General features: G+C 40.8%; 1 protein-coding gene across 1 annotated transcript in view; it reads right to left on the bottom strand.

Annotated features, from left to right (window-relative positions):
• Window positions 1–22,917, bottom strand: part of LOC140699627 (trafficking protein particle complex subunit 9-like) — a 217,169-nt gene that overhangs the window by 96,940 nt on the left and 97,312 nt on the right. The window contains exon 4 of the mRNA XM_072972259.1: window positions 5,445–5,571. Within this exon, the coding sequence (XP_072828360.1) occupies window positions 5,445–5,571 (127 nt within the window). The remainder of the gene's footprint in view (window positions 1–5,444; window positions 5,572–22,917) is intronic.

Here is a 22,917-nt window from a genome sequence, read left to right on the forward strand (position 1 = left end):
GACTGAGTAACCTGGTGAATATGGTTATAATTTTTGATTTTGTTTCAAATACTACTGGCTTTTAACCTGTTTCCAAGACATAAAGAATCTCTTCTCCTTAAGCTAGTTATGGTTCACAGCAATTTGATAAATTATACCTATGTATACAGACTTGGAACAGTTATCTTTTCTCTCTATCTGATCCCTCAAAAGACTAAAAATACTTAGGTCCCCAGTGGCTCTATCAGACAAATTAGAGAGATCATCTCCTAAGAGATATAGGAGTATAAAGGTATTTTAAGGATTTTAAAGAGAAAAGAATTTACCTAAATCTGTAAGGCAAAAATTCATGAAAAGCCTTGACGTGGCTTTCTTGGTCTTAGAAAACCTTATTAACATTCTACCCTGAGACTCCGTATTAAAACTTCCAACACAGTCAATTTAAAAAGCCTATATGATCAAATAATCAGATTTAACTTGTAAAGAAATTAATCTTGATTTGGCTATATTTGAGAAAACTGAGGGCAACTTTAGAGAGAAAAAAATTATATTTTAGTGGATATTAAATTCTAGTTTTGTTAATTGAGGTCCATATTTACTAAGACACTTCCCAGATCATTCCTTGCTGTTATGTCACTTTACTGTACAGTTTAATTGAATTATGAAAAGAATACTCTAGGTTTGTTTCTGAAGCTCAGTAATCTATCCTTGGGTAAAGTTCCAATGCCCCATGACCTGCAGCCAGGGGATTATACATACTGCAACAGGCATGACTTAAAGAACTGTCTCCAACCTGAATGGAAAGACCCTTTTTCAGGTACTCTTAACTAGACCATACAAACCAAAGCTGAAGGAAACGGAGTCTCGGATTAATTTCCTATCTGAAACATCCCCTGCAGTGCACTGGCCTATAGAGCGCTGCTCACGTTAAAACAATGCCCAAATGGAGAAAAAGATTCCAGACCAGGATGAGAAGAAGACGACATCTGAGCCAGACAGCTGACCCAAGACACCGGACCAGGACTGTATAAAAATTACTTTGATAATTTCTCCAACCTTTGATTATGAACTACTCCACTTGTTAAGTTTATGATAAATTACCTATGTCTAGTACTTCTGTGTTACCTTGGTGGGTTTCCCTACTCCAAGGCTCTAACTAGATAGCCCTCAGAAACGTTATTCTAAAAAGAAATTATAGTTCTGTTTAGGCCACTGTTGATCTTACAAGGTGGGAGATTTCACCTGGCCAATTAATACCTGCCCTGACCCTGACCATAAATATGAACTTTCTCATAGGATCAAACTTAGAAACACAAGCAAAATTTTAACCCAAAAATACAACTTCTCGACTATTAAATTCTTACTCATGACTTTATTAACGTTACTAGCTTTATTACTTATATCCTGTCTATTTTATAAAATTGTTGTCTGTTACATTTCCCAATGTGTAACTAGGCCCACAAGATTGATGATGGCTAAACATCTTGAAGAAACAGATAAAATTTATAACCCTGAATAAAATAAATATAATAGTGTGATTCTAGGTATGGAAATGAGCAAAGAAGGTTAAACACTTCCTGGATCATAATAGACTAGTAAGACAGGTGATCCAGAGAACTTTTAGTATCAACAGGGCCTGATAAAAAAACTAACACCTTGAATGGCAACTCAGAAGATTTTTCACCTGAACTTGGAATGAGCCATCCTAGCACCGTGGGACAAAATTAGTCATGAAATGTCTCTCAAAATATCGGTCGAATTTAGGACCAAGGGGGAACACTGTGAATGAAAATACTACAATGTGCATGAAAATACTGCAACCATGTCAGTAAACAAAGAATGCTGAATCCAAGTCAAAAGCGGCTGCTGCCAACCCCCAGCGAACATGCCTGCAGCCCGGCCTCTCAACCACTCAAAGTGGTGCCCTCCGAGCAGACTCAGAGCAAGAAAGGACAGGATACTGGCCCTAGATAGCCAGGTGCTTGCCAAAGGAATGAATTCAATGACCCAAATGTTTGCTTCCCACCATACATAGAAAAGCAGTAAATACTTGAACTTGAGATATCTGGTTTTCTTTAGATAACAAGCAAAATTTTATTGTTCCAATTACCTGGTCTTTGTTGTAAAGATTCTATATATCCTAGCTCCTCCCCTACCTCCTGGGGGCAGTCCCTCAGAGTGATCTGAGATGCTGTCATCCCGGCTCGAGTCCTCCAGCCAAATAAATCAAAGCCCTTAACATTTAGGCTGAACGTTTATTTCAATGACGTTCCAGAATAGACACAACTCATCAATTCTGTAATGGAACACACTGAATCAGGAACCAAAAGCGTGTTTTAGTCTGGAAAATCTCCAGGTTCCTATTTCTTCCTGTCATTATACAATCCCTCCAGAACTCATTACTTTGCTGTCTGCTCCTCTGGCAACCAAACTCAGAGAAGAGTCAACTCAGCAGAGCACCATGCTGGGGAGAACCCCCCGCAGAAACACTGCAGTCTGCCTTCCCTCCCGCATGCTCTGCTGATCCTTGGTGTCCTCCATGGAGACCAGGCCAACAGAGCTGTTCCCAACAGCTGCAAAGTCGCACACGTTAAATAAATCATTTTATTTTATATGATATTTTACGTATATACCCATCTCTGAAAACAGCTTTGCCAGAAGCCCAAATCTTCAACAATAATCTGCAAAGGCAAATCAGGTCCCCAAGGGAAAACATGTCTTAAGTCAATGCAAAGGCCTCCAAAGTCCTCTCCAAGAATATAAACCAAACTGCCTGCAGGTCTGCAGCTGCAGGAGGCTACATGTCTGCTTTTAAAGCAACCCCTTCCTGCCCTCGGGTGCTACAATGCCCTTTTATGCCCTCCCATCGCAGGGCAAGAGCAGCCGCTGCAGAACCTTGCAGGGCAGCACTGACAGGACTGGACAAAGGGGATCAGAGCTAAACTAAGCATTCTGATGACACGAGCTTGTCACTGTGTCACTTTACAGATGTAGATATATATACAGAGAGGTGGGGTGATATTGCTCAAAGTCACACAGCTAATAAGTGACACAGTATATAACTCTGCTCCTCCCTCCTGTGTGACGCCCAACTGGGACACCCACAGGGTTCTCTCGTGGCTGCCTGAACAGTCTTTTCCTATCACTCATGACACACCACAGTGTCTGAACTTAGCATGCTTTTGCAGCATCTTTTCCCTCCAGTTTCTCAGGAACAAGGCTGTTCGGGCCTGTATGAATTCCGGCTTCCTGAAATCTCCATGCTCAGGCTGGTCTTGCCTGTGCATCTGGCATGCTGCTCAGAGGCTCTTCCTCCCCTGCAGGAGGACGTTTCTAATCTTCACAGGGACACAACCTCAGGAGAGCTCTCCTCTCGCCCTCAGCACGGCAGGTGTCCCAGACCTCATCCCGAGCAGCCCCATTAGGACGGTGTCTGCCCAGCTCTGCTAGTCAGAACAGCAGCCTCAATGCCAGAGATTATGCCCAGGTCACACTGCAAACCTACTGCCCGCCTCACAGCCCCCAGCCAGCAGGTCACCTGGAAGTCACAGCAAGTGCCCCACCCAATCCAGAAGTCTCTTCTTTTGCCAGCACCACTGATGACTGGTTTCCAACCTTTGGTCAGTTTCTCACAAAACAGCACCTTCTACAGTGAAGCGGGTGGTTTTTCTTCTGCGCCTCATCCTTACTGGAAACGTAAAGGGAAACCAAAAGGCCTTTTCTCAACCCTTTTCTGATGAAACCCTCCCACCCACAATACTCATATGCTCAAGAGCTTTGGATCCACATGATTTTCTTTCCCTTACGCTAAGTGGCTCAAAAAACTGAGGAATTCTTTCTCCTTTGAGGATATTAGCACTCAGTTTCTCGGCTTTAATCTGTTTTTGTCTCTCTCTTCAGTGACCCTAGCAGTTGCCACCTCTTACTCCCTTCAGCAGCCTCCCTCCCAACATCTAGTCTAGGAAATAAGCTGTGATGAGGGGCCCGGGGGCCATCACAGAAGATGCAACTAAGGCAGAGAGAGGCTACATAATTTGCCTAAGAAATCACCTTGAACCACCAACAGAGTGTGTCACGTCCCTCTGTTTAACTCTTATGCTAAGCAAGTTAACTTTTTGTAGATTATGTTTATAAACAGATGAGGTATGAAAATACATACAAGGGCACACATCAACTCTAAGATATTCATTAACTCCACTATTTTGTTTCTATTTATTTTATTTCTATTAAAAAATTAAGAACCCCTGCAGTCAATATAGCAAAATGTTACTGGCTTTTAAATCCAGAATATAGAGGGGTTGTGTCATTACTCATTCTTATATGTATATTCACAAGACAAAATGATTTGAAAGTCTCTCTCCCCGCCCCCTACTCACTATTGGCTCTTACCAGAGCTCCCAGACCACGCATCTAAGAGCCTTTCACTTTACCAACAGCTGAACTCATCAGTTTTCCCCCAGAACTCCCTCTGCAGCTTTCCCTCCTCAGAACACAGCAGGACCATTATTTAACTCATTAATCCACCCAGAAACCTGGGCCTTACTCCATCCTACCTTCACAGAAAGCATTGACCCTTTCCTCTTTACCATCTAAACATGCCTTCAATATGTTCACTTTTACCCACTGACCGTCCCACCGCTCAAGTGGAAGCCAACAACACTGCCCACCAGGACTCATGAGTCTCCCAAGTGGCCCCACAGCCACTCTCCCCTACTTGAGACAAATGGGATTGTGTCACTCCCACGCTTTTTGGACTCTTTTCAGACCCACTGTTCTTAGAAGAAACTTCAATTTCTTCACCTGGTGAAGGTCTTTGCCATGAAAATATCAGCTCAGGAAGGGCAGGACACGCCCTCGTTCCTCGGCCCCACCATCTGGCAGAGCATCAGCTTGGGAGGATTGAGTTCTTAGCAAACTAATTCACTTATCCATACAAATCCATGGTACATTAGAAAGATTTTAGATGTTGAGCTCGACTATTCATTTGGGGATTTTGCACTGGCAACCTGCAAGTATATATTCTAATGTTTGTGTCTTCTTAAAACCACACCCAGATTAAAGGAGTATTTGTGGAATGTCTTCGGAGTAAAAGGGACTGTACTTTTACAGATTTTATGTTTTATACTATGAACAACCCGGACAGGGTCACAAATGGAACCGCCTCACAAGTGACAGAAGACAGGTGAGACGCATATAGCAAAAGGTAACATAGATGGTAAGAGCAAAATTGTTTCTCCAACCCCCGAAAAAATTCCTCCAAGAACTGAAAACTAAGAATTTTGAAAGTAAAATACTATCATATAAAGAAAGAAAATAAATAATCCTCTTCATCAGGGTTTCTAGATCTGACTGCAGAGTTATTAGCAGGCAATACTGAATCCTAGCACAGAAAAATCAGATGGACTAGTGGTAAGTTCCAGGAAAACGGCAGTAATTCCTCCACTTGAAAGAGGACACACACTCACTTGTTGAAGGTGATTGTAAACCACATTCTGCAGAAATTCAGAAGATTCAGGCACCGCTTCTAGATGGTGATGACACGGAAGGATGGCTTGGATGCATGCTTCTAACTGAGTCACCGGCATTCTTACACTGCAGGGGGAAATGGAGGCCGTCAGCCAATAGCACAGATGTTCCTGTCATGTATCCCAGGCCGTGCCTCGGGGACTCAGTGTCCTGTAGCTGTCCGTCCCCAGGCGAGGACCCGCAGCGTGGCCCAAGCAAGCAGGAGGGGCACTGTGCTTGAGAAATCCCATCCCCCATGGGGGCAAGAGGGGCTGGTGGGGTTGTGTGAACCTATAAATGCTCATAGAAATACACCTGCATACATTCAAGTGATAAAATTAAAAGTAGCAGGCTATTTAACAAAATTTCAATTGTCAGTGTTAATTTTACCATTCCATTCCGCTTGTCCCCTGCACTCTGAGACAGGCTTAGTCTCTCTCACACCTGCAGCTCTGATGCAATAGTTGTGAATTTATTTTACTTTGCTGCAAGTGTCTTCCCTCCCAGTGTCACTGTGACTGTCGTCTCTTAACACAGTCAGATATCTTCCTGGATCTCTCCCTGAGTTCCTTGCTTCTGCTTCTCAGATCCTGAGATAAAGAACAGGTGAAGGCACATGACTGGAAAAGTCAATGTGGACTTGAACCAATTCCTCAGTGACCCCCTAGGTGAGTGCTGCCCACCCCTTACCTTCGATTCTCAAGGTTCTGCCCAGAGTGACATCTAGACAGGAGAGAGTCCTGGGCCCTATTAAAAGCTGTGTGGCTTGGGTGCAGGGAAAGCAGCAGGAGCTGGTTCCGTAGCCGGTCCCATCCACACCTCTGCTCCTCTCTCCCCTGAGGCCCCGCTGCCAAGCCCCCAGGCTCCCTGAGCTTCTGTCCTTCTCTTCTACTCTACTTCAAGCCCATTTCCTCTTCCTTTATTCCCTGATTATCCCCAGCTGGAGTGATTTTTCTATCATAGAATCTGAAAAAATTTCCTGCAGCTGAAAAAGAGGTGCCAGAGGTCAACGCCCATATGGTGGTTCCTGAAGAGAGCCCCTGGTTAGGGGGCCCTCACCAACACTCACGGGGCATCAGGCATGTTGCAGGGTCGACCACCCCCAATAAGAGTTTGCTGTGACCCCAAGGCACGCACAGCATCCCTGCTCACTAAAATATAGTTGTAGTCCTTTATTAAGAAGCAAAAATAAAAAAATTACTCATGTTTCTTAGTAAAATTATTTATGAGGGAGAAAAAGAAATTGTAATAGAAAGAACAAATTTCACTCCATGTTAGATGTGTTCGTTTGGCTTTAATCCTGTACCTTGTTTTCTAGGCTCAGACTTGATGTTTCTGCACCTTTTGTAAAAGAAAGTTGCCTTTAGCCTGAAATATCCAGGAGGGCCTATTCTCCGGGCTCTGATCTTTAAGAATATTTGCTCTTCTACACTTATGTATAGATGGCAAGTTGTAAAATACTGAATAACCTTTCTTTTTTTTGGAGGTTATACGGGGGCACCATAATTTGACCCACATGGACAGCTGCAGGAACAAAGGATTTCAAGGACAAACAATTCATACAACAAGAAGTTTGCAACAACCAGCCACATCCCCGCCCCTTTTTGGTATAAAATGAGACTGAATTCTGCCCTGGGGAAGAGAGTTCTACTGGATAACAATATGCCATTTTCTGGGCCTGCCAGCTTTTCAAATAAAGTCTCTTTTCCTTACTCCAACATCTCATCTCCCGATTTATTGGCCTGTCATGCAGCAAGCAGAATGAGTTTGGACTTGGTAACAAATTGACTGCCTTAGAGGTAGTATGTCTCCACTGTTTCCTCATTTCCAGTATGTCACAACCTATCAATTTTATATGCTTTTTAACAACACGAACAAAAAACCTATTATAAGGAATTGACTCCACAGAAATAAAATTATTTCTACTCCTTCAAAACTTTTTTCTTTTCTATTTTATTTTGTTTTGCTTATTGAAAAGAAAATAAATTCAAATCATTTTATTTCACGTATTTTTATAGCTAGATATTGTAAATACTACAAAGATATTTAAATTGCAATAAAAATTGTTCATATATTAGTATAAAGATATATACACAATCAATGCAGATTAGGAAAGGATTAGATATTTACTAAAAATCCACTGCACATCCAGTCTTTTACAAGCATATCCTGGAATATAAGCTCTATTATCCAGGGGCCCCCCACCCCCATTCTCACTGCCGTGTCCCTTAGTAATCAACTACCAAGGCACCAGCATAGAACCATGCGATCGCTATTTTAGGTATAAATGAGGGAATTAGCTCATTCAATTCTAAAACAGAAACCTTAAAATAAATACTGAACTTATTTACAGATAAACAAATTTGGACACAAAAAAGTACAGTTTCTCCCCAAATTCACAAAGATAATAACTGGTAAAGGCAAGATTTGAACTCATCTGCCTTGAATATAAAGCTAAGGTGGTAATCCCCTTCGACTGTGGAGAAACAGCAGCACAACCTGTCACCCTATCTTTGTTCGGATCTGGCTTTAGACAGCCTGAGACAGCACCCCATTCCTATGGAACTCGAGGGCAAACAATAACAATAAGTATTTTATATTCAGTAGTTTCTTAGGTCTCAATTATATAAAGTGTCAGCAGGTCAGCAGAAAACTCTGGGAAATATGAGTGGGTCCAGAGCTTTTTGCTGATAAGAAACTCAATCTATCAGGACAGAGTGACCTTCCCATGAGAGGCCTCATGGACATAAACTAAAGGCAGCTGAGCAATGAAAACTAGCAAGAACATGGAACTCAAGCAAGAAGGATCCCTACCATTCCCTGCCCAGTTGCCTCTTCACCCTTGTGGACAAGATGGCAGAAGGTCCAAGTTCTTGTCCAAGTTACAACATCATGGATTCTCACCCATAAAATATTACGACTCTATTCTGTCTTAAGTCCTTTCCAACTAAAATATGATGACACCAATATCTCAGCAGAATGTCTATGTCTCCACTTTCTCTCTTCTATTAGGAGACTATATCTATGGCTACAAAGCCGAAATTCAATTAAAAACACCATGCACGAAGCCTGGTGAACGTCTGTGTAAGAGACACTGTTCTCACGCTCAGTGAGTGAAAACTCAGAAAAAGTGGTCCTTCTCCCTCTGCAAGTGGGATGGAGGCTGATTGTGTGTGTGTGTGTGTGCACGCGTGTGTGTTTAAATCAAATACAATGTATTCTGGGATGTGCACAGATTTTCTTTATGTTACTATCATTTCATGAGGATGAGCCAACCTTTAAATTAATTTGAATCTAGTATTCTGAGAGAGTCTCAGGCTCTTTTGGTGGAGGATGGGAAAGGGGAAAGGAAAGGAGGAAAGAAGTAAATGAAGCAAAGCTGTAAGAGTACTGCTAGGGAAAGGCAAGTCATTAATTCTGTTCCTACTTGCATCACACACAAATTAGGGACTGGCTTTCCCCCATGTCTTGTCAAGCACTGAGTTGCAGAAGAACAGCCGACAGCCCATTTCTCACTGAGCTTGTGACTGTACGTGGCATCTTATAGACACTAATTATTTAACCTGACCAAACAATCTAGCAGCAGGCTGTAATTCTCCTATTTTGAGAGATAAGAAAACAGGAAGTGAAAGAGGGTATATAGCTTGACCAAAGTCAGAGGACAAGTAAACTAAAGAGGATGAATTCAAACTCAGATCTGAATGCAGAGTCTGATCTTCCCACTCCCAGGGCTGGAAAATCCTTAACACACAGGGTCCCCAGCTCCTCTGCATTGTTCCTGGCACCAAGCATTTCCCATGGTGATATTCTCCAGTTCTCAGACACAGCGCTCTGTGCAGCCAATAACCTCCATTCGACCTTGATCATCTACCTGCCATGCCCACCAGGCTTCACCAGGCAGGAAAGCTGGCTTTCAACTGCATACAAAGCCACCCCTGGTTTATCCTGGACTCTTCAGCAGCTTTTCCAACGTAAAGGCAGCCATGAAAGTGCTCACAGTTTGTACATGAGCCACACTACCTCTCTCCATCTGTCTCCTCACCTATACTACTTTGCTATGACCATTTTGAGAATCTTGGAAACAAATTTTTAAAAACAGAAAAGAAAGGATTCTGTAACAAGTACTTAAAACTTACAATTTTAAATGAGAAGTCACAAAGTGAGTATTTACAAACCGAATCTTCCTTCCTAGGTGTCAGTTTTAACAGTTAAAAAATATAATAGCAAAAAATTCTCACGTAAAAAATTAACAAAATCATCAACAATAATCTGGAATAAACTCAAAAACAATGCCCATGTTGTACATGGAGAAAGTACAGGACTGTACTGAGGGGTAAAGTAAGAGGTGTGAAAGTAGAGACATCAACATTTTGTATGGAGGAAAGCAGTTTTGAAAAAATGTACGTTCTCCTAAAGATAATTCAAAATTACTAAAAAATCCCATGACAACACTTCTTTTTTTTTTAACTTGAAAAATTATATTAGAATTCTTCAGGAATAATAAAGTCATAATACTAGCCAAGAAAATTTGGGATGGTAAAGAGAATCAAAAAAATCGCACTGTCAGATATTAAATAATTTTTTACAATATGTAAGATATAGTGCTAGAGTAAGAAAGTAAGATTGACAGAAATAAACCATGAGCTCAAAAAGAGACTCTAGTGTACATAAGTATTCTTTACAGGTGGGATTTCAAGTTAAAAAGCAAAGTATGAATTCAATAATTGTCTTGGGACAATCAGAGAATCCCCTGGAAAGAACAAATTCTATTCCAGTCATATTGACCGCAAGAAAAATTACAGAAAGTGATGTGAATATTAGAAAGTACTAATAACAGCGAATATAATTCTTTGCTCATATTAATTCAACTTCTCCTCACTATAACAAGTACCATTATCATCTCCATCTTAGAGATTAAAAAAACCTACAGAAGAAATTTATACCATTATAAGAAAGCATTTCTAAGAATAATATCAAGAATAAAACCCAAAAAGAAGACATTTACTATCTTAAGATTATTTTGGGCCACAACAAAAATGAACCTACTGAACAAAATGAAAGGCAAAAAATTACAAGGAAAAGCTCTCTGATACATCTTGATGAAGACAAGGGGCTAATGTTCATAATATACATAGAGCTGTCACAAAGCAACGAGAAGCTCCCTCACTTAAATGTGTTCAACGGACAAAAGAGATCATTCACTTTTTAAAAGTCAGATGGCTAATGAATGAAAAATGCTCAATACCTCACTGGTCATCAAGTGTAAATTAAAACAATGAAAAAGCACTTTTGCTCATCATATTGGCACATATTTTTAAAAGATATTCTAGCTAGTGTCCATCTTTGAGAGAACAAACTGTGAGCGATCTTTTGGAGGACGACATGTCAATGGATATGTAAACTCTGAAAAACGTGTGTACACACAGGCTGAACTCCACTTTTAGGAATTGTTTCATTTAGAAAAAATCAGTTCAAATAGATGTACTCATCAGAGCATTTACACAGCACTGTTTAAAATGGTGAGAAGAAAAGCTGAAGTGAAATCATATCCAGCGATAGAGAATTGGTTACATAAGTTATTCTACATCTTTTCATTCCCCACAGGAGAAGGAATTTCTAGATTTACTTGAAAGGAGCCTGTGATTTATGAAGTTGTCACATCCAAGGACTAAATTTCCAGAAACTTTAACTAAAGAAATACTCATACAAGATCACAGGAATGTTTGTATAAGAAGGATTCCAGTCAAACACCCTTTCTGACAGTGGAAGATGGAGAAAACTTAAGTGTCTACCATCAAGACAATGATGCGGTAAATCACGGCGAGCTGTGGGCACTTAAGTTCCGGCGTTTCGGCGTGGTCCAAGGCCTTGTCCACAGTACTCTCCCACGAAAGGTGTCCTTACACAAGAGAATAAACCTGCACATCAGGAAAACCCTCTACTCTATCTGAAAGGACTGGGTGAGTCTAGAGGGGGAAGAAGTCAATGATATATACCTGAGTGAATAAACCGAGCTGCAGAAAACATATAGTATGGACTTATTTTTCAATAAAGCATATATACACTCACATATACATAGATTTCTCATATTCGTGATGTATGTGTATATATATATGACATAGGCATAAAGGTCATGAAATACATACTCCACATTGTCAGCAGTTTTTACTCTCTGGAAATAAGGGGAAGGGAATTAGGGGACTTTCGGTACCACCACAGTTCTCTTTTCAGTATTTCAGTTAAGTATACTTGGAGTTTAAAAGTTTATTTAAGTCCAAAGTAAAATGGACGATGCCTCCACAAGACAGAATGCTATACTGGTCATTAAAAATCATGCCAGTGGAGATAGAATATTGTAGCAAAATGTGTAATAAGCCGAATGGAAAATGGAGGTCTCCATACAGTAAACAGGCACACAGTGCTCGCTGGTTTTTATGACAGAGGTAATACACACTGATGAAAAGAACAGAAAATAGATTTTAAAGTGTTAATTATTATCTCTGAGTACTGGGAACAAGATAGACACTTTTGACACTTTTTTCAGACTTTTATATTAAATACACACTATTTTTCACCTGAAAAAAGCATTTTTTGATGTCTAGTACCACACATTGGAAAAAACACACGAGTACTTACAGAAACAAATAACTAGGAGACACCACAGCACCGTCACGCAGTGTAGAAAGGGCAATCCTGAATAACACCACGCAGTTACATAAGGACCCACAAAGTGACAGCACCCCCTGTAACAGGGCGCCCCCCCTTCTATTTGTCAGTTGTGTCTTCAGGGCTGAGGCAATTCTGAGCACGGCCAGTGTCAGTGCTGATGTCTGGATGGATGCCACTGGAGGTGAAGGCACCTGCAAGCCGAGAGGAAGAATAGAAATCATCCTCTGCTTTTTCTGTCTTGTTTCTTTGTTACTTTTAAAGAGAGGCGTAAATAAGATAAACTGAATCTTCCCTACTGAAATTTCAGTAATGAAACCGTTTTTAAAGTGTTCACAACTTATATTCTGCCTATGACTGTCTTTTCAACAAAGCATCATATTTATTAAATGTTAATTAACTCAGTTAATTAACTACTTGTTGAAACCAATTAAAGAACATGAAATGCACTACGTGAAAGCACCAAGCCTGCAGTGACTAGCTCAGCTGTCTTCACGTCAGTGCAGTCAAACCCCACCATCCCGTAGCCCTGAGCTTCTGATGCTGGTAAGAGAGCACGCTGCTGCCTCAGATGGAGAGAAACGGTGAAAGCATTTTCTGAAATCTACAGCACTGAAAAAACATAAGTGATAAATCCCAGGCTCCTTTGAGGCTGCCATTTTCCGTTTCTGGCCAACACCCGTCAATGAGCAGAACCACCCCATTCCCGAGTCATGGGACTCACGTGGGCAGAAGTTTTGGAGAAATTTCCAGGTATAGAATGTAAACCAACTATACATAAAACTCTGAAAAAGAAAAGATGCAATACTTTGATTTTGGAAGACACTAAAATATTCTCCTAATCCTTAGTATTTGGAAAAGCTGGGCTTCTACTAAGCCACTTATTTATTTCACAGCCAATGAGCATCTTCCACAAACCCTGTTTCCCTGTGTCTGCTGGGAGCTTCAGGCACATTGATGCTGTCTATCTTATAAGTCACAAGGCAGAGGCGTGTGTCTCACGCCTGCAAATCTCACACAGGCTCAACTCCTAGCCTCACTGTATGAACTTGGCCCCATTTTCTCACGTGTTTATTTGGTATCTGTTCTTCTGTAAGCTGCCTGAAATGCTTCTTGGAACAAGTCAGAAGAATGAGTGGGTAGAGAAATGGACAGAAGGACAGGTGAGAGATGGGCAGACAAACAGAGAGTCTCCAAGAGAAGGGGAGCAATCAAAATTACCTATGCAAAACCCTCTTCTAGTCAGGGAAGGAAACCACCACGGAGAAGTGTGAAGAGGCAGGTAGCTTAGGACTGTTTCCTGGATTCCATGAAAAGTCACACCAAGAGATGAGAGGGTAGAACTATAAATAATAAAAGAAAAAAAGCATGCATGTTTGAAAAATATATCTACATTATGTACTTTCTAAAGAATAGAGTCAAATCAGCAAGGCCCAATAACACAATCCTTGGGTATTTACAGAAGTGAGAATCCCATCTCCAATCCGCAAGGCATCCCTTTGGAGCACTGAGAGTCTACACGGTGTGGTCATAAAGCCGTCACCGCAAAAGCTATGCTATCCTGCACTTACGAGGAAAGAGCAGCTGTACTCGGTCTGCCTACACGCGTCTTTTACAGCCCTCAGCACCTCTACGGGGGAGGGACGCCTAGCGAGCCCCATCTCTGCAGGACAGAAAACAAGTCCAGGAGAGGCTAAGCCGACCCACCAATTCTCCATCTCACAGGACTTGTCACTCCAGACCCGGACTTGAACTCGGACCCACGTTTGTAACCAAAGTACTACCGTATTTTATGTGCTTTTTGTGTGTATAATACATTTGTTTCTGGCATGAAAGGGTATTTAATAAATGATCGGTTGTCTTGTCTATCTCATTAGCTCACAATCTTTATATTTTTGTATTGTACTCTTCCCCTGGAGAAAGGAACGGAAAGAGCGGGGGTCAGAATGAGGTGGGGCTCCATTCTTTATCTGTTACCTCATCTCATCCAAGTCCCCAAACAGGGAGAAAGAGCAAATGTTCTCTTCATCATTTAAAGAGAGGGCTCCAGTGATGGTGACTTACTCAACTCCAAAACCAAGTCTGGGGGAAGGGCACATGTAGCAACGAGAACAGTATCACCTGTAGGAAGGCAAAAAGAGCTCAGGGGATGGCTCAATGGGTCAGCCTGATTTAATTTCAATCGATAAAACAATAACACACTCTAAAAATATTAGCATACAATGGATTTGCTCTTTCTTGACATCTAGCAAGTTTCCACATCTCACATGTAACATTATCATGAACTAGTGAAAGGAAGAGTCCACAGACAAGGAAAATCAATGCCACAGGCAGGCTGAAACACAGGCTGGAGGAAAGGAAGAGAAAGGGCATAGTTAAGAAGAGGGGAAATTCTGGGAAAAAGACATCATCACAAGGACTCTCAAGCATCATCCAGCAATCATATAATCATTCTTTCAAGAGAAAGTTACTTAGGTCCTATTTTGTGCAACATTGTACAGTGGGCGAAGCAAGAGCACAGCGTCCGGTGGCAGCAAGTTGCGGAGCTCCAATACACTTCTGATCCCGGTACCTTGCACACTTGTCCTCAGTATAAAGGCAAAAAATATAGTAAAATAATCCAATGTAAACTCTATGCAATGCTGAAAAAAAATTAAAGAAGACCTAAATACCTGGACAGACACACCACGCACATTCCTGGATCAAATGACAGCATTCTTGGGATGGCAGTGCTCCCCAGAGCGATCCATATATTCAACGTTGACTCGATCACAATCCCAGTGGGTTGCTCTGCAGAAACTATCTGCTGCTACAATTCATATGGGAATTCGAGGATCTCAGTAACCAAACCGTAGTTGAAATAGAAGAACAATTTGAGAGGACTTGTAATTCTCAATTTCAAACCTTACAACTGTATCTCCAGGTGAGATTAGAGGCCATTTTTAAGTTATAATTGTGTTTATCCTTATTTTCTAAATTCTGTACAATGAATATACCTGTTAGAATAAGAAATATAAAAAGTAAGGTATTTTTTAAAACATGCAAACCGATTCATTCATTGGGAAAAAAATATTTTGACTATAAAGAAGAAAACAAATATCTAGTGAAAAAGGACTATTTAAAAACAAGAGTGCATTTACATTTTCCTAAATTGGAACCTGAAAAGCACAGACACATCAAGTTTCTAGGGAGAGTGTTGCAACATATTAATTGTTATTTCCAAAATTCTAATTGAACAATGAAAACTCAAGAAAGGGAAAATCTTGATTGACAGCCAACTGCAAACACATGGAGATCAAAGGCCTAGAAATCATAGTTCCTTTAACTCTGCTACTAACTCAATAGGAGAGGAAATTCCTCACAGAGGGGACAGTGGAATCCCATGCATAAGAAAGGATACACAGTACAAACTGCACTAGAATTGGGGGTGGTTTCCTTAGAAGAATTCTAAAGTTACAACATTGCTGAAAAACTATAAAAACACTGACAGACAGATTAAAACACACAGTCATATATATTATATAGAAAGATATGAAGTCTGCTCCCATGTTGCATAGAAATACGAACATATTTGTTCATTTATGGGCACTGATTACTTTATCCCAGGTAGAATATTTCAACTAAAATAGATAATCAATAATACACTCCTCTTGTCAAGGCTAGTTGATAAGTTACTCTGCTATGTAAGCATAATGTGTCTAAGATAGATTTTAAATTAGTGAAAAAGATTTTTGTATGGTTTCTTGAACCCTTCTCAAAACACCAAGCTTAATTTTAAAATAAATCTGAGCAGTATTTCTATATGATCTTTTCCCTCGTGAAATGAACAACACAGTCTGTTGTCAAAATTCTTTCCTTACAATGATTCACGAGCACCGTATACTCACAAAACTGCTGGACAGCAAGGCACTATCCAGACACTGTGACAAAAGAAATGAAACACAAGGAAGACAGTGACCCTATTCTGCAGGGCTAATAATCTGTTCCAACACTGGGTTTTTATTTGATTGGTTTGATTGGTTAGAAAAATAAAATCACTCAAGTACACTCTTCTTTGAGCATTATGTAAATCATGACTCTTTTTAGTGTCATGAGCAGGAAAGACTTGAGCATGAATTGATTAGATCAACTAGGCACAATCATCACTGGAGCCTGAGTAATAAATAAGTACATGAGACCTAAAATAAACCTACACAGATCTCTACAAGGAAAATGAAGAGGTGAGTTCCCCAATGAGAAAACAAACAATCAAGAAATCAAAAAAGGAAAACTTTTTCATTAACGATTCCAGGCAGTAGTGGAGCATGGTGGTGAAGATCACAAATGCTGGGGACAAACATGAGGGTCTGAAATCCCACAGCACTGGGTAGCTGTGACACTGATATTTCAGTGAAATTTTCTGCACCTCAGTCTCCTATCCATAGACTGTGGACAACCACAGCACCCATCTCCTAGAACGGTCTTAAGAATTAAGTTATTTTTTATATAAAAGTTTAAATAAAATACCTCAGATTTTAAATATTACCCCAAAAGCTCAAGGAACAAAGAAAACAGTGATAAATTGGAGTTCATCAAATGTTAAAAATTTGCTTCAAAGGACACCATCCAGAAAGTGAAAAAACAACAGAGAGGAGAAAATTTTTTCAAATTATTTAACTGATTAAGTATTCAGATAAAATAAAAGAAAAAACTCCTACAACTCAACAAGAAAAAGAGAACTCAATTAAAATGTGAATAAAGTATCTGAAAATGTATTTTTCAAAGAAAATACACAAATGGCCAATAAGCACAATCAAACGATGTTCAATATCATTAGCTGTAAAAGAAATCAAGTCAAAACCACTAGGAGAAACCGCTTCACACTCACTACAATAGGTTATAATGAAAAAAAGTGTAACAAGCACTAATGAAGACACAGAGGAAGCGGAGTGCGCAGCCCTTACTGGTGAGGATGTAACACAGCGTGGCCACTTTAGAAAACAGCCTGGCAGGTCCTCAGAGAGTTGAACATTTGGTTTATGAATGACCCAGCATTTCTGCTCTCTGGTCACCCAAGTAAGAGAACTGAAAACAAATGTCCACATAAAAACTCCTACAGGAGTATTCACGGCGCCATTACTCTTCACACCCAAAAAGCAGAAACAACACAAATGACTATCACCTGATGAATGGGTAAACAGTGGGGCCCGGATATACAGTAGAATATAATTCAGCAATAGCAAAGCATAGAGTACTGACCCAGGCCACAACCTGGAAAAACATTGAAAAAGTTACTCAGTGTGAAAGAAGTCAGTCACAATAGACAGTTCCATTTACATGAAATAACTTGTTTTACATGAAATGTCCAGCACAGGCAAATCCACAGAGAGAGAACAGTGGCTGCCTGGGGCTGGGGGAGGATGAGGAAGATGGGAATGACTGCTTGTGCATACAGGGCTTCCTGTTGGGGGATGAAAATATTCTAAGATTGACTGCGATGCACAATTCTGGGCATTGAGTAAAAACCGCTGTACATTTTAATGGGTGAATTGTATTAAAACTGTTAAGGACAAAAGCACCTAGGGCCAGAACCTTCAAATAGTAAATGCAAATTGCTAACTTTTATTACAGGAAGAAGAAACTGCCCTCAGCATGAAAGCAGGAGATCGGCAAATGTGGGTTAACAGAATTGGACAAGAGCATTTCACTTGAAAGGGTTGCTGAGTGTACACGAAATATTCAGAAATAGGAAAATCAGCTTGACATCACGAAGAAGCATTCTGCTTCAAATGCAGATCAAGGATTCGGCAAGCCCAGCTGCTAGAAATAACCAGAGAAGAAACCTGGTTCTTAAAACAAGCACCAGAGCCAACAAGGAAATGGTGGTGAGGAAAGCAGGCAGCCAAAAATCTGGAACAGTTTGCTACAAATAATTTCTCCACTGAAAATTCAAAAATAAAATGAAAGTGATGCAATGCTGAGCTGGCCTCACGTTAAAGGGCTTCCTCTGCTGCTCGACAGTTCTGTAACCCCGAATGTGAGACTCAGGAGAATCAGCATGGCTCCTGGCAGTCCCCAAGTGACTGCCCACCAGCACGCTTACCACCATCACATCTGCCAGGGTTGTATTGCACAGAAGAGACCAACTTCTAAAAGGCACAGGAAATGTTTACCAGGGAAGAAAAGGCTGCTGTCAGTCCTGGGACAGAGGCCCTGTGAGCAGAGGCCAGAAGGCTGCAGGTGAACTGGAGTAGACCTGGGGCAGGAAGGGACCACGGAAGAGCAGATCTCAATTTTCTACTCTCTCTCCCTCGGGTAGGAGAGATAAAGCCTGCATCCTTCTCACCTGGAACTGTGGGTTCTGGCTGGCAGAAGTCTTACGTACAGGGAATGAATACTCAAGACTCTGTGGAAAAAGTCAAGAAAGCGAGAGGGCGTAGGGACCCAACTCCGCGAGCCTCTCAAATGCTCCCATATTTATTGTGTATAATCAAAGGAAAACGTCATTAACAGTTGAGTGATAGTAAGCAGGAACTTGGGGAAAGAAGGATGAGACAGAGATTGTAGAATCCACCATGAGTACAAAGGCTTAGTGTATCTTTAGCGAAGTCATGGTGTGAGAGGAATAAGATACATTCTTTAGACATGTGAATTACAAAGCAGACCACCAGACCAGCTAGGTCCTTGTTTGGGGGATAATAGAGTATCTAACTGCACACAAGCCCAGCCTTTATAGCTGAGGGCCTGGGTCATTGCTTTGCGATGAGCAGAGTGCTATCTAAAACCTCATCTACGCAAGCAAAGCATTATCTCTGCTTTTTAAGGCAAGGAGACAGGAGTGAGTATGCACAGGGCCCTGCTTGCAAAGCAGTTACTAAGCATACGTTTTCTTCTTAAATTTGACAGGCGGCTGGGGTCTGTTAAAATTTGTTAACCCAATCATGGGCTCCCACATGGAACCATTATGAAGGACACCCTAGGGTGACAAATCCTGGCTCTGGGTCTTTTCCTGCCAGCTTCAGCCACTCTAGCAGAGTCTAGGCACATTCCTGAATAATGATCATACAGAACCACCCACACTGTTAACTACTGGTGCTTGAAACTTAATTTTAGCTCTACACAACTTAACGTAGAAAAGTTTCAGAAATAAAAGATATTATATTTATTTTATATCTCATCATAGGACTGATTTTTCTGATTGCTCTAAGCTGCTTCTTCTTGGTAAAGCACCTAATTCTGCAGGTGAATTCAGTACTTTCTTTGGGCATAACTAGCCAGTTTGGGCTCGCTAACTTCTATTGGTCAAATACCGATACACTTAATTGATTTCATTGTTCATCAATTTCAGCTGGGAGCAGAGGGAGTGTCACTCTGTTCCTCAGCCCACCCTCAACTCTTTATCATCAGCAACTCAGGCCTCTGGAAACCAAAAAAAGCTTTTGTTTCCCTTCTACAGTTTCAACAAACCCAACAGGATACATAAGCCTGGAGAAAGAATTCAAAACAAATGTTAAAACAAAAATCAATAAACCTGAAGCAACTCCATCTCCGAATCATGATACACAATGACATGAGATTAAGTGTGTCAGGCACAAAGCATGGGTGAGCCTGACCACCTGATTTCTATTCTTCAAAGGAAGGAAAGTTTTCTTATTTTTTATTATCACTCTGTCATTGTTTCTGATTAAGCCAAAAACTAGTTTATGAAATAATTAAGCATTGAAATAACAGATTATTGTTGTATCAATTACAGAAGGCATTCAGAGGTGTTAGGAAAAACCACCTCTGTAAAAAATGTCTTCCACTGTGAAGAACACGTATACAAAATGCAACAGAGAATTCAAGCTCTTGTGGGGAGTAAAAGCCACAGAAACAAAGCAAAGTCATTACTATGAGTCAACTCAAAATTCACTGGACAATCATGTTCAATGCATTCAATGAAATTTAAAGGCATACTGCAAACCATATACTTAATGATCTGCAGGCTAGAGGAAGAATTTCTCTCTTTAACAGACAAGATTAATCAACAGGGTGCCCCACCAAACAAGGACCAAAGAACAATCAGGTTTTTAACAGTTCTGATAAATCAGCATTTTCTAAAGATCAAAATCCAGAAATTTTAAACATTCATTCACACCACAATGAAACAAGCACTTAAAAAAAACCCAAAGAAAATAAGCACATAGAACATGTACATAGATCAATGAGAATTTCTTGTGACACTGGAAGAAACAGGCTATAGTCTTTTACTTGAGAAATAAAACTACTTTTAAAGATAAATGCTAAAACACATTTCATCATTCATGTTGCCTTGAAAAATCTGAGGCACTTGTATCTGATTAGAAAAGCAATTCTGAGTAATAGTGTGTTACAATTCAGTGCCAGTTTGCTTTAGAAGAAAAGAGAAAAGAAAAGCTACTGTTTCTCATATCCTGCACAAAGTGTGAAGTGTCTCCCTGCCTCTTTCTCCTCCCGTTTTCTAAGCTCATGCTTCCCAAACCTTCTGAAACAAGTATGAGAACCTCTTATTCCCGCCAATATGCCAAATGACAAAAGAAAATCAATTTATTTGTGTAAGTATATGCTTATACCTTGAACTGGAAGAGAAAGATATCAGAAGTCTATATGGAACTTATTTCTACATTCCTGAAATCACACACACAAACGTTCACACAGACACAGACACAGACACATACCCCCTGGATTACTGGGAAATTCACAAGGTTATGATTTCCATCTTCTAGAAGATAACTTTGTAGTTAGTCTAAAATACAAAACTGTCAGCTTTGGAAAGCCTTGATCACCTGCTAAAGCATCCAAATATCAAAGAGACCCAATTAGCCTTCTCGGTAGAATGTAATTTCCCATGATGGCAAAACATACCCTAAGAAGTACTGGATCCAAGTCTCGTGTTTATCACTAGCTATGATCGCTTTTAAGCACATTAACAGATTCAGAAACGTATGTCTCAACAGCATTTATTCTTATTGAAATAGTATACGTGTTCAATTGCCTATACAGAGACCAGGTCCCATGATGGAGTTTAAGAGCTATTTTGTGTATTGCAATATTTATTTTTAAGTGCAGACAAGGAGGGTGGGTATTACTCAGTTGTAGAGAACCTGCATAGCATGCACAATGTCCTGGCTTCAGTCCCCCGTACCTCAAAAAATATAAATAAAATAAGGGCATATTTAAAAATGAGTAAAGTTATAAAAAAATGCAGACTAAAAACCACTGCAATCTAGGAGACACAATTACAATAAAAAAACAAGAGTTTCTATCAATTATTGGCTATTTGCCAATCGCAGAGACAACCAGAATTCACACCTGATAACCATCACGTGTGATTCTCAGCAACCCTACTAAGTAGACACGGATGAGAAACCAGGCTCTGCGGATGAGGAGACGGAGCTCAGAGGAGCCGGGGACGCTGACCGTCCTGCTTCCCGTGACACCACATCAGCCCAGGGCAAGCGCTGACGGAGCTGCTATGAGGGGACACCCAGCTGCATGGAACCTTGGGGCACTGGGGAGTCCCAGAAAACACTAAAAACTGTTCAGTGAAAAACCAGCTCAAATATAATACACTGTGCCACATTGTTTAAACAGGGAACATGACTGAGACCTTTTTGATGCCTCCGTGTCCTTTCTGCCATCGTCAGTTACTTGCCCTCACAGCGTGACCAGTGATGAACTGGACCCCATATGAAGTGCACTCAGATGGCAGAGCATTTGAAGCTGTTTTATGAAGTTTGTAAGACTCTGTGCCTCACACAGGCGGTCATCCATCACTTCTCACCGGTGTGGACGTACCACCTGAAATCACTCCTTTCTGCTTTTTAAAATCCCTTCATCTACTCCAGACTTTTCAACAGCAAAGAAGAAGCTAAACCACAGACAGTGGACAGCTTTTCACCAAATTTCTTGAACGGCCCATCAGACTACCTGGAAGCCCTTTACTTTTATTAAACCCACTTCCAGGTAATTCATCATTTTCTGATTGGTGGACTTGGCCTCTGACTGAGCTACTCAGAGAGCTCCCAGCCTCACATCCGTGAGAGGACCCTGCTGTTGGGAGAAATCAGTGAGAAAGGCGTACTTCCCCTAGTCAGGTCTGCACGGCTAGAAGTGCCACAACGTGCTAAAAATTTATACCGTCATAACCCCTGGGCTCCCATGGACTGGTTTCACATTAACCAAACTCATGAGACACTGATACAAGAAAACCAGAAATTTAACTTATTAATGTAACAGAAGACGTGAAACTATGAACCAGACTGCAATATCAGAGTTCAACCATGAGTATATGTTCTCCTCCACGGCCCAATCACGGGCAGGCAGTCACATGGCAAGTGTGGACAGAAGCAGAGCAGGAAGGATTTCTACATTAATTCAATGGACTAAATTTCTGTTATACCAACAGATCTGCTGCCTGGAAAACAATTAATGCTAATCACGGTGCACTCTTCGTGGACAGTTGCCGAGACACGACTGTGAGCACCTGTGTAACTCTCCTTTCCCTGTCCTTTATGGGCTAATTGAGGCACAGACGTACAGAAATCGAGGGATGCAGATACATCTAAACACCCAAAGCCCATTCTGGGAGCCACAATACCATACAGCCAGGGTGAAAATACTTGCTCTGCCACTTACTGGTTCTGTGACCTTGGCCAACTTACCCTCTGTGTGCCTTAATTTCCACACTGTAAAACTGGGATAACAATCAAACCTTCCTTACTCGCTTGTTGACAAAATTGAAGGATTCATTTCTGTAAAACACTCAGA

Source organism: Vicugna pacos, chromosome 11 (assembly GCF_048564905.1).
Source record: "Vicugna pacos chromosome 11, VicPac4, whole genome shotgun sequence".
Lineage (NCBI taxonomy): Eukaryota > Metazoa > Chordata > Mammalia > Artiodactyla > Camelidae > Vicugna > Vicugna pacos.